The 12,698-nt window shown below is 42.7% G+C and overlaps 1 protein-coding gene across 7 annotated transcripts in view; it reads left to right on the top strand.

Annotated features, from left to right (window-relative positions):
• The window catches only part of LOC136687184 (mitogen-activated protein kinase kinase kinase kinase 4-like), a 63,202-nt gene extending 50,933 nt beyond the window's left edge, over window positions 1–12,269 (top strand). Inside the window, exons 16-32 of one of the 7 annotated variants that reach the window (XM_066661479.1) lie at window positions 699–848; window positions 1,427–1,669; window positions 2,055–2,158; window positions 2,520–2,659; window positions 3,298–3,395; window positions 4,191–4,360; window positions 4,544–4,661; window positions 4,993–5,244; window positions 6,947–7,064; window positions 7,433–7,600; window positions 7,878–8,021; window positions 8,163–8,297; window positions 8,478–8,578; window positions 8,676–8,825; window positions 9,027–9,186; window positions 10,337–10,476; window positions 10,818–12,269. In XM_066661479.1, the coding sequence (XP_066517576.1) occupies window positions 699–848; window positions 1,427–1,669; window positions 2,055–2,158; window positions 2,520–2,659; window positions 3,298–3,395; window positions 4,191–4,360; window positions 4,544–4,661; window positions 4,993–5,244; window positions 6,947–7,064; window positions 7,433–7,600; window positions 7,878–8,021; window positions 8,163–8,297; window positions 8,478–8,578; window positions 8,676–8,825; window positions 9,027–9,186; window positions 10,337–10,476; window positions 10,818–10,901 (2,475 nt within the window). In that variant the 3' untranslated portion in view covers window positions 10,902–12,269. Of the gene's footprint in view, window positions 1–698; window positions 849–1,426; window positions 1,670–2,054; window positions 2,159–2,519; window positions 2,660–3,297; window positions 3,396–4,190; window positions 4,361–4,543; window positions 4,662–4,992; window positions 5,245–6,946; window positions 7,065–7,429; window positions 7,601–7,877; window positions 8,022–8,162; window positions 8,298–8,477; window positions 8,579–8,675; window positions 8,826–9,026; window positions 9,187–10,336; window positions 10,477–10,817 lie in introns of all 7 variants that reach the window. The other 6 variants (XM_066661474.1, XM_066661475.1, XM_066661473.1 and 3 more) reach the window with 6 other exon arrangements.
• The last annotated feature ends 429 nt before the right edge of the window (window positions 12,270–12,698 follow it).

Below are 12,698 nucleotides of genomic sequence, written 5' to 3'. Positions count from 1 at the left end.
TAAATGTTATATGTTATCCCCCATCACGTTCTGACCGTCGTGCTGGAAGTCTAAATTTGGGATGTCCCAATGTGTAAATAGAAAGAAAACCACACTGCTCACCACCGTAGCCTTGAAACGGAATAACAATTTTGTCCCGTCTTCTGTTATGTCTTTGCCTCTCTTGTGTAAAGTGAACATCTAAAACCTAAGCATTTATAACCCTGCCTTATGATGTTTAACACTTGTACTATTACTGTGCATTAATTAGGTGTCTGTGTGGATGCGTTGTTTACAATTTCATTAGCAGTCCCAGGTCAGACATGTTTTATTTATTGGAGGTAAACTAAATACTAACATTTTCATGCCTTTCCACAAGTTTGTTTGGCATGTCTTTCCCCTTTACCACATTTGCCTTGAGCCACTTCATGGATAATTATATTTATTTATTAATTTAATCAGAGGGAAAGCAAGTGTACTCAATATAGTAGTGAAAATCTCAGCAAGCATGGAAGCCCCGTTGGCTTGAGCCAGCTGTGTCCTAACAGTTTTTGTTCTCTTTCGTCATCCTCGGGCTTGCTCAGTCCTGGCAAGGCAGTTGACCTCAAGCATGTCTGAGTGATTGTCACTTGACTTGACTCGAATGCATGTCCCTCTTGCTCTCCCATCACCCACTGACCAGATCTCCCTTCACTGTCTGTCTCTCTCCCGTGCTCCAGGCTGATGAAAGACACCGTAAGAACATTCACAGTTCCCCTCAGACCGCTCCACCAAAGCAGCCTCCTATTCCTCCACGCTCTTCTGAGCCTTTTTCCAACGGCAACTCCTCGTCAGAGTCCTCAGGCATGCACAAGCCTATGGAGCCACAGGTAACACACAGAGATTCTCTCTTTTTTCCCCCCATCCACACTCCGTTCCTCTTGTTTATCTGTGTAGGTGTCGTCTTGAGGAAGGTTTTTGTTTGGTCTCAGTTGAGATTGTAGCAGGGATTAATGATACACCATTCGCTTATAAAGCAGAAGTGTGTGTGGCTTTTTAAAACACACGGTTTTTGTATTAAATATATTACAATGAATGTTAAATCACCATTTTCAGATCAATCCATTGTACACTCCTGCCTCCTACACACACATCTGCTGATAATCAGCGCGGTGCAGTCCCAGTTCACATAAAGCTGCATGTTTCTGCCTGCCATTGTTACACAGTCATGTGTAAAGTAAGCCGCGCTTTCTGCCCTTTCTCACCCCATGGTGCTCTAAGCCTGTGTTGCTATGTGAATGAGTTGTGATACTGGATGACTTGAGGTCATCTGGAGTGTCTGCCATCCTCCTGTCATCATCTCTCTTCGTCTTGCCTGAGATCATGCCTTACTGTCTCACTCTGTGTGCCACTTTCCTGTCCCCTTCCCCTTTCTCTTTTCCATGTGTTTTTTTTCCCCTTCTGGAAGGTCCAGTGGTCTCACCTGGCTGCTCTAAAGAGCAACGCATCCGCACCCCCTGTGTCTCGATCCCATTCCTTCAGTGATCCCGTTCCTAGTTTTGCACATCACCATCTTCGCTCTCAGGAGCCCCACCAGCACCACCACCCAGCGCACCCCTCTCGCTCCGAGCACCCGCACCTGCAGCATCAATCCCAGCCCAGGGGCCATGAGGCCTCAGAGGCAGGCCACAGTGATGAGGTCCCCCCCAGGGTAAGGACAGGATCCCAAAAACCGAAAGATGGTGTCCTGGTGGCGTTAGTAGTCAACATTGACACAGTCTGTGGAGCTTTAGTAGGTATAGGTTAATTTACATTGCTCAAGCCCTGTTTGCGGCAGACTTTGCCACAGGGAAACACCAAGAGTTGTATCCATATGAGTATTCTCATTATATCACATCTGGCCCTGTGACAATTCATGCTTTTTCTGTATATATCTTGTAATATTGTTGTTCAGAGAACTGGATACTGCATTGTAATACATTCTGTAATTAATAGAATGGCGCTGTGTAGCAGTTTCCTGCACTATTTTTACATTTAAACCCATTTTATTACGAGTCTGTTATTACATACTAGATTTTAATGTTTTTTTCATAAAGGTCCCAGTGAGGACAACCTCTAGATCTCCTGTACTGTCCCGTCGTGACTCCCCCCTTCAGAACCTCCAACAAAGTAACCAGATTGGACAGAGGAATGCTGGAAGGTCAGTTCTTTAAACCTAAATTAGATACATGCCTTTTAGTCTTTGTAATGTATTACATGATCTTTCTCCAAGCACATATCCAAGACACTCATTACTCTTCTCCAAGTGGTTGTTTTGAAATGATTTCTTGTTCTTTTACGGTAAAACGTAACTGCATTTTACAAAGGGTAGTAACAAATGTTTTACTGTTATAAGCTGTGAAGATATTTCAGATGCATGAGCAAAAGTGTGAACATCCTTATTCAAAAGGTTGATTTTCTAGGTGAAAGCATGTTAAAGTATTGAATGTTAGTATTTATTTTGAAAATAAATGACTGAATTTGATGTATCCCTTCTTTTTTGCTTTGTTTCTCCGTCTCAGTAATGCAGAGCCTCGTCTCTTGTGGGACAGGGTGGAGAAACTGGCCTCCAGACCGGGCAGTGGTAGCTCCTCTGGGTCCAGCAACTCCAGCTCTCAGGCCAGTTCCCAGAGCAGCTCTGGAGATAAGTTCAGAGTCCGCTGTGAGTGACTTTTTCTTGTATGCGTAGTACATAAGTGCACCTATAAACCATAACATTACTACCACCATCTTGTTTCCACAGTTACTGTCCAACGAGTATATACGTGAACTGTGTAGTTCTGCAGACCGTAGTCCATCTGTTGCACCATGGGACCACTGCAGAGCAGGGATTTCATGTGTAGTGGATATTTTTGGTTGGTGGACTCTTCTCCTTCCAGCAGTGACACTGAGGGCTTTAAAAACTCAAGGACACACCATCACAACACACACGAACACCACCATGTCAGGGTCACTGCTGTGCTGGAAATGATCCAGCGCCTGAATCATACCTTCTCTGTGGTGGTCCTCAATGCTGAGGGAGGAAACAAGGTTAAAGGGTGCAAGCAAATTATGCAGAGCAACAGATGGACTACAGTCTGTAATTGTAGAATTACAGACTGCTCCGTTATGTCAGTAGAGCTAAAGGAATGGACAGTGTGTGCAGAAGCAAGGTTGTGGTAGTAATGTTATGGCTGCTGGGTGGTGTATATATAGGAAATGAAGGTTTTCACCAGCCACACGGGCTTCAGCGTGTTTAGTGATTTAACTCCTGTAATAGAATTGTATTATTATTGAGGCTCATTTTTCAATTTCCTCCAGCCTCCTCCAAATCAGAGGGTTCTCCACTCCAGCGTCCGGAAAATACCGGAAAGAAATCAGAGGAGAAGAAGGATTTTGTCCGACCTTCCAGGCCTGTTGTAAGTTATTTTACACTTTTGGAAAGCCCTCATACTCATATTGTGTACGATTTGTCTCCTAAACCTTGACCTAACCTAAGATATGTGACATTTGTTTACCACACGATACAGAGATGATTATTCTGTGGATATGTGCCCTTTTTGCTAATCTACTACTGATCTTTATATTCTCCTTTTATTGTCTCCTCCACTGGACAATGTTTTGGAAATTCCACGCTCCATTAACTTCTCCATCCAATTGATGACTGACTTTGTAAACTATGTAGGGAGAAGTGGTGAGTTCGGTGGAGGTGGTGTTCACATCCTTATGTTATGCCTGAGCACATCAAAGCATGAGCCACAGCTGCACATTTTAGCTTTTTAAACCAAACGTCTTGTTCTTTTATTTCCCCTTTAATCATTGGTTTAAACTAAGGCTCATTTGGCTCCTCCCCCGATTATTTGCTACACAGCCCTGTGATTTAAATATTGTTTTGGCTTCTGCTCACTGGACCACATCTCGATGATCTGCATTGTGGCTGCTCACTTTGCTTCATGTTAAATTCAGCACAAAGGAGAAGGTGCAGTTTTATATGTTGTTTGTAAACTCATCCTTAACTCACTTGGCATGCGTTCATCTTTGGCTGTTTTAACAAAGGACTGTGGTATGTCAGTGTTTATTAATGTGTTGACTTGGAGTTGGAGGCCTAAGACTATTTACACAAAGGGTGGGGGGGTAGTGATGCTATACTTGGGCAGAATAATTTGCCTCCTGTAAACTATGACTAACATTTACCTCTTACACCCTACATTTAGGATCTCACTCTACTGGCCAATGAGATTCGCACAATAGAAGACGCACGCCCACCTCACAAAGTGACAGACTACTCATCATCTAGCGATGACTCTGATTCAGAAGAGGATGATGAGGTGGAACAGGAACTAGGCAATGAGTCCACCTCTGGTGCAGAGGACTCTAGGGCAAAGTATGATGATATTTTCCATTCTTCCCAGTCCTTTATACGATTAACTTAGTACATACCTTTCTATTAAGGACCTGCTTTATTTAGTCTATGGCTACAATAAGTGCATTAACGCATCTTGTCATTCCTTGTCCTTGTAAATGTGTGGCAATGTCATAGATGACCAATGAACGGACTGTTTTTCAGCTCCTCAAAACTCAGCAACGGTGAGACCGAGTCCGTAAAGACCATGATTGTTCATGATGAAGCAGAAAGCGACCCAGCCACCACACCTTCTAAAGACGGCACTTTAATTGTCAGACAGGTAGGAGAGGGATTCGTCGGAGCCATGTTTACACACGTTATTTATCTGTTTGTTTATTGCACATCATCTGCTCATTCATCCCTTTGTGTTTTATCAGATTTTTTTATTATTTGTCTTATATATATATTTTTGTCTTGTATATATTTTATAAACACAGCCCAATTTCAGCACAGTAGCTTGTAATTGAACACACACACACACACATCCTACTGATTTTAAATCAAAAGTTGAACCAGTTTGCTTTCGTAGATGGCAGAAACATTGTCTTTTCTCACTTCTCACCCTTTATTCTGCTTAGTACAGACTCAATTGTGCCTGTTTTTGATTCCAGAGTGTAGCAGAGAAAAAACGATTGGGTCCAGGCCCTGCTCCTGGCCCTGGCCCTGTTCAAGGCCCTGTTTTTGTCCTCGGCCAACAGGAGAGAAATGGCTTTGCAGGCCGTATTCACCTCCTGCCCGATCTCATCCAGCAGAGCCATCACTCCCCTTCCCCCTCCCCTTCTGTCACCTCCTCCCCCGCTTCCAGCCACGCCAGCCCCTCCATGTCCCCGCAAACCCCAATGGACAAGTTGGTGGCCAGCGAGGTACGTCTGTCCACTCCACCACAGCGCCTTGGTGTGTAGAACTCTGCTGGCTGGCTTTCACTGGGCTTTACTTTGCTACTCACTGTGAATAACATTTAGAGCCTCTTTGCAAAACTTGACACTGAGTGATGGACGAGCTCTGTGTCTTTACAGCAATGTGGGCCTTGCACTACTTAGTGTTTTTTACCTTTCTTCCCTTCAGGGCTAGGAAATACATTTCAGACTAATGTAGTACGTACGTACCACAGCACACAGACAGTTTTAGGTTTGAGTGATATTTTAAACTGATATTTGGTGATTGATTGCCTCCCTACATTTAAAAGAAAGCTTTGTCTTAATGTAACCCAGAGATAACTGCTTAGATGAGACATACTTGGTTATGTATCTAACAAAATAACCCAACAGCAACCCAAACTTATGTTGTATTTACCACCACCCAAAAAAATAAGCCTTTATCCTGCTTAACCTCAGGCCAGGGACCACTTAAGGACCCGTCTTCACCGAATGCACTGAACATTTGTAGTCGTTAAACACTTAAGCCAAGCATTTATCTTGATCTTATCTGATAATGGATATTACGTTTTTTAAAAAAATGATCCCAGTCGTTCTGGAATTTCATGTAAGCTCGAGTTCAGTCAGGGGTCACAAGACTGTCTGGGAATTCCTAGACATAGATAACCACTGCCCTTGAACTGGAAACGTTTTAGCTTAGAGTTTGACAACGGAGGGTTGATGGAAGGCTTCTCCTCGCTGACTGTGCAGCCTCTCGATCGCCTGGTTCTCAATATTTCTTCTTCCCATATATTTACTGTGAATCTCGTACATTCACAACCAGAAACTTCTGTGAATTAAAGAAACCCAAAGAGCAAAACACAAAGATGTAGGGGCTAAGTTTCTTTGCATTTTTAGAATTTTATTTATTTATTTTTTATTCACTTGCCACCCTTCAGTTTATTCATTCTCATTTGTGTTGCTCCATTTTAACCTTCATTTTGTTTTTTCACGTGAACCTTTTTAACTCTCCTCATAAAAATGCACGTATTTAATTGCTTTATTAACTGTATTAGAGACTAATAATGTTTTCACACTGTTTATGTCTAATCTTGTGTTGTTGTTGTTATTAAGGATTGTTGCTTAATTAGCTTTAATTCTGGTTTCAGAAAAAATGTGAAAAGAAAGCAAAGCATTTTATTGTAATTAAATACTCTGAGCCCAAACCTGCTCCTTAGCTTCTCAAACAGGACCTCCGTAGACCGCCCCAGACCTCCATAGACCGCCCCAGACCACCCTAGACCTCCATAGACCACCCTAGACCGCACTTTTTTTACCAAAATGTTAAGCAGAATTCCGTCAGTTTTTCTAACATTTTGTATAATTTTTGATGTAGATACACAATTTCACGTCACAAAAAATATTGTATTTTAGAGAGAACTAAACAACTCGGTGCTGATAGGAAACCTTGCAAATGTAAATTACTTCTAAAATGTTGAAAAAACTTTGGAATTTCCTATAAAGAGCACTGAATAACTTCGGTGTATAAATCTATACCTCATAGATGTAGGTGTTGACTGGGCTCTGATATGAGAACGAATGCTTTATGGTGTAAATCTGATTGGACGATGTAGTCCCAAATAAATTTATATGGATAGGTGATTTATCGTCACCTATAGACCTCCACTCAACTACAATCTGTCTGTTCCAGACACAGTCTGCGTGTAATACTCTTCAGAAACACAAGTCCTCCTCTTCCTTCACTCCTTTTATTGACCCTCGCCTCCTTCAGATCTCCCCCTCCACTGGCAGTTCTCTCAACAACATGGGTAAGGGTCCTTTTGTTTTTTATGAATAGGCTGGTCTTTCAGGTTTTGGTCTAGAAACCTGTACCAGAATAAATACATGTGTATATCTTCTCGAAAATATTTAAGCTTAACATGATAAATGAGCCATACCTCAGTGACATTTTACACAGCGTCTGCTGAGGAGCTAACATCGGTTTAGTGCCAAAAGACTTATTGTTGTTTCATCCTCAACTGCAGACTCACATCCAATAAATATGCTTTTGTACATGTTTTTGTGGTAGAACAGAGAATGATGTTTGAATAAACAAACCATTTATTTAACAGATAGTTTATATTTTATATATATATATATGTCCTGATTCTGATGCTCTGTTCCGGTTCTCCAGCAGGATTTGTGAGTGATGGGCGTCTACAGGAGGCCTTGAGGCCAGACCCTTCGCGAAAGGGCTCGGTGGTTAACGTGAACCCGGTGAACACTCGTCCACAGAGTGACACGCCTGAGATTCGCAAGTACAAGAAGAGGTTCAACTCTGAGATCCTCTGCGCTGCGCTCTGGGGTGGGTAGCTTTCCACAGCTGTCGTTATCGTCTGGAAAGATATATGTATAACGGAAATTCATATGACGATGCAGAACGACGGCTGCTTACTTACAGAATCACTGAATGGTATACGTTAATATTGAGGGCGGTCAAGGCTCAAACTTCATGATTGTAAATGTACCTTGGATGGATTACTTGGGGAAAAAAGAAATGATAGCAATGGGAAGCAGTTAATAACAATGTAGGTGGTCCATGTTTCTTATTTTACATAACACCCTCATGTTTCCCTCTGTAGGGGTGAACCTGTTGGTGGGGACAGAGAGTGGACTTATGCTTCTTGACCGCAGCGGTCAGGGCAAGGTCTACCCCCTCATAAACCGACGCCGCTTCCAGCAAATGGATGTCCTGGAAGGCCTTAATGTCCTGGTTACGATATCAGGTAAGATCCAGGTGGTCTATAGTCATTCAGAGGGGTCTGAGAAACTCAATGATTCTGACTTCTTCAGTAGTGGATCTAGGAGCTAAAGGTTGCAAAACATTTGCCAGTAAATTTGTACTGTTTCTGTCCAAAACAATGCAGGAAAGAAGAACAAACTGCGAGTGTATTATCTCTCCTGGCTGAGGAACAAAATCCTTCACAATGACCCAGAGGTGGAGAAAAAGCAGGGCTGGACTACAGTGGGCGAGCTGGAGGGCTGTGTGCACTACAAAGTCGGTATGTGTTCCTCAGTGATTTATGAATGAGGTGCTGTGGGAGTGAGACTGAGGTATTTAGTTCTTGCTTTTACACAATGGTAACAGTGTTAACCAACGCTGGTGGTAAATATGATTAGTAACAGAAACCTTAAAGCAATCTGAATTATTAAAACACAACTCAATGCCTTTGTTTCACCAGTAAAATATGAAAGAATCAAGTTTTTGGTGCTTGCCTTGAAGAACTCGGTGGAGGTTTACGCATGGGCACCAAAGCCATACCATAAATTTATGGCATTTAAGGTGAGTTGAAGCGATGCAACACAACGCGTGTCTTTTCAGAAAGCATCAGGAACCCATAGATTCATGAGTTTCTCTCTGAATGTTTTGTGTCGTGCAGTCTTTTGGAGACCTGGTGCACAAGCCCTTGCTCGTTGATCTGACAGTAGAGGAGGGTCAAAGGCTGAAGGTGATCTATGGCTCTTGCTCTGGTTTTCATGCAGTGGATGTGGATTCCGGGGCTGTTTACGACATCTATTTGCCAACACACGTAAGCTCTCCCTGTCTCTGTACTTCTGCATCACTTTCAATAACAGGACACTGTAGGGAAGTAGAAGTAAAATATTCTGCTGTTTTCATTCGCCTCAGTTTCGTAGGTCTGTGTTTCATAGGTCAGTTTCTTGTTGATTTATTGATTCACAACTGGCTTTTGCTTTTTGTTCCTGCATTTTTCCTCTTGCCCTTTTCTTAGATTCAGACAAGCATTCAGTCACACGCCATCATTATTCTTCCCAACACGGATGGCATCGAGCTCCTGGTTTGCTATGAAGATGAAGGCGTCTATGTGAATACTTACGGCCGGATCACCAAAGATGTGGTGCTGCAGTGGGGAGAGATGCCCACCTCCGTCGGTACGATCAGTTCATGCACACTGATGTGGAGGGTCATATACTCAAGAAGAGAAATATACATCGAATAACTAAATAAAGCAAACTGAGCTTGTCTATTAGGTCATCTAGTGTCCTCTGACATAACTATTATATGAAATAAAATATTCTATATATGAAATAAATATTATAAAGGGAACAAATTTAAATGTGACATAGAATTTTACCATAACACAAAACATGGCAAATGCAAATTGAATTCATTCATTCATTATCTGTAACCCTTATCCAGTTCAGGGTCGCGGTGGGTCCAGAGCCTACCTGGAATCATTGGGCGCAAGGAGGGAATGCACCCTGGAGGGGGCGCCAGTCCTTCACAGGGCAACACAGACACACACACACACCTACGGACACTTGAGTCATGCGTTTTTGGACTGTGGGAGGAAACCGGAGCACCCGGAGGAAACCCACGCAGACACAGGGAGAACACACCACACTCCTCACAGACAGTCACCCGGAAGAAACCCACGCAGACACAGAGAACACACCACATTCCTCACAGACAGTCACCCGGAGGAAACCCACTCAGACACAAGGAGAACACACCACACTCCTCACAGACAGTCACCCGGAGGGAACCCACGCAGACACAGGGAGAACACACCACATTCCTCACAGACAGTCACCCGGAGGAAACCCACGCAGACACAGGGAGAACACACCACACTCCTCACAGACAGTCACCCGGAGGAAACCCACGCAGACACAGGGAGAACACACCACACTCCTCACAGACAGTCACCCGGAGGGAACCCACGCAGACACAGGGAGAACACACCACACTCCTCACAGACAGTCACCCGGAGCGGGAATCGAATCCACAACCTCTAGACCCCTGGAGCGGTGTGACTGCGACACCTACCTGCTGCGCCACCGTAGCAAATTGAATTATTTTCAGTAAATTAAATTCAGGGAGGAAAAACGACATTTGACTAATGGCATGCCCAACTTTTCTATAAGACTCCTTATTACACTCCTTATTCCATTATTTATATCATTATTATTCTACGCTATGTACGTCCTGAACATATTTCTGCAGTTGAATGATTCCTTTCCTTTCTGCAATTACCCATGCATTAATTTGTTTTGACACAATGTCCCCTCTCTTCCGTAGCGTACATCAGGTCGAATCAAATCATGGGCTGGGGAGAGAAGGCCATAGAGATCCGCTCTGTGGAGACAGGTCATCTGGATGGTGTCTTCATGCACAAGAGAGCACAACGACTCAAATTCCTCTGTGAGAGAAACGACAAGGTGAGACACATGGAGCATCCACGAGATCGTATTTACACGTGTATCTCATGGTGTTACAATGCTCGCTTCTAAACACAGCAGGTTTAGTAATAAACATGACATGAAAGTAACAACTCTGTCGTAGTTAATCAGCCAAGACGTGCTTAGACATCTTCTGTTTGCTTCTTTTCATTTTTTAATTCTGCTCTCCAGCTGTGAGGCTGTAGTTGCTAACGTTAGCTTTTAGCTTATTGTCCTCATCTGCCATGTTCAGTTGTCAGGTATTGCAGTAATCCACTCTATTTTTCTCTCCCTCTTCTCTTTCTTTTCCTGTTTATCTCTCTCTCACACTCTCGCTCTAGGTGTTCTTTGCCTCTGTTCGTCCTGGAGGCTCGAGCCAGGTCTACTTCATGACTCTCGGCCGCAGTAACCTGCTCAGCTGGTAAAGATGCTGTGCCCCTGGTTTTGGCGACAAAAAATGGACTCTTCCTGAAAATACTGAGGAAATGGCTTTGGGGGGGAGGGGGTAACGCCTTGAGCTGAAGTTTATTCTTGAGCCACATGCTCCTGTAGCAGCAGATCTATGTGGGTGCCATTTCTATGGCTGGCCCTGAGAGGACAGACAATAGAATGAATCAGAATTGCCAGAGGGAGCTACAGTGCCCCCTGCTGCTATGAAGGGGCTGTGGATGTTGGTTTGCAGTTCTTTGTTGTTGTTGTTACATCAACAGCATTACTGATTGGTCAGCCAACTCCAGACCTTCTGTGGTGATTGGTTCCCACCCTGTTGTAACACCCTAATATTCAGGGTTTCCTTTTTTCCTACACTTTGCAGACATCAAGGGATATAAAACCCTGCGTAATGAATAATCTAGTTAATGTCAATGTATTTGTACTGAACTTTAATTGACTATAACAGATTGACAGTCTCTGGCTGTATGTGTAGCATCTCTCTTTTCGTCAGACTACAGAGGGAATGCAGGGTTTGGGTTCTGATGGAGGGGGAGTTTGGAAAGAGCTTGGGCTTTTTTTTGTTTCTGTGAATTGTCAACTGCCAAAACAGTGGAGTCATACTGTATTACTGTGCTAGTCCAGGTTACATTGGGGATTAATATTTGCAGGATTTTTAACAACATTGACTTTAGTGTGTTGAGATTTTATGCTGATACATTTGCAGCAATGTTCATATCCAGTACATTGAGTGTTTTAATTTTTTTAAGCATTGCACTTGATAAATAAATTCTTAGATTCCTTCTCATCTTTTTTTCCTGGTCGACCTCAGTGTCAGAGGAAGATGTGTTGAGTTTCAAAGGTTAAAATCGGTGTCAAAAAGGCACTACTTTTAAGAAGTTAGCATATCGTCTGTCTTTACAAGTGTCGCCAAAATAAGAACTGTCTAGGACAAGGGGAGGGAAACGCTTTAACTTTCCGTGGAATTCAAAGTCATTTTGGAGCATTTCTATTGGTCCATTCGTCATGAAAGGAATGCTGCTGACGCTCAAATGCAGATGTTTTTCTTTGGACATCGACAATATGAAAGTAACTTGACAAATGTTTTTAATCCAATGAACCATGAAAGACTTTAATTAAAAAGGAGCAATTAACCCCTTCATGAGATGAAAGCCCCCTGGCGAACCTTGCCTCAGTCCGTTAGGTGAATGATTTTGAAGAATTAATCAAACACCCAACCATTTCTATACTTTTGCATTTTTCTGAACCGGTTATTAATCAAACTACAACAAAAATTCCACTTTTATCTCAGTTTATTCCACTTTGGTTGAATAAACTATGGCCAAAAAAAATAAAAAAATATATATAATGCAAACTGTTAAGACTTTTATTATTGTGGTGACAGCCCTAATAATGAAAAGTTACAGCATTTTAAGATTCCATTGGTGAATGAAAATGTGTGCACACCCCAGGGACACAAACCCTGTTTACACACTCACATCAATGTTATAAAAAATAAATTTATATATAAAGAGATCACAGGCTTGTGCCCATGATGTGAATCATTACATCCTAACCTAGGGTGACCAGACGTCCTCTTTTACCCGGACATGTCCTCTTTTTTAGACTTAAAAAAATGTCCGGCCGGAATTTCACAAACGTCCGGGATTTTGTTTTTCTAGAGCTTACGTAGAACTTCGAGAAACGTTTCGTTCACAAACTAGTCCCGCCCTCCCCTACTCCGATTGGTTCGCTTGAGAGAGAAGGGGGCGTGGTGAAGTAGCGTAGAATCT

This window comes from Hoplias malabaricus, chromosome 2 (genome assembly GCF_029633855.1).
Source record: "Hoplias malabaricus isolate fHopMal1 chromosome 2, fHopMal1.hap1, whole genome shotgun sequence".
In the NCBI taxonomy this organism is placed as follows: Eukaryota; Metazoa; Chordata; class Actinopteri; order Characiformes; family Erythrinidae; genus Hoplias; species Hoplias malabaricus.
Note: the sequence above shows the minus strand (reverse complement) of the source record. Positions and strands in the feature narration are given on the sequence as shown.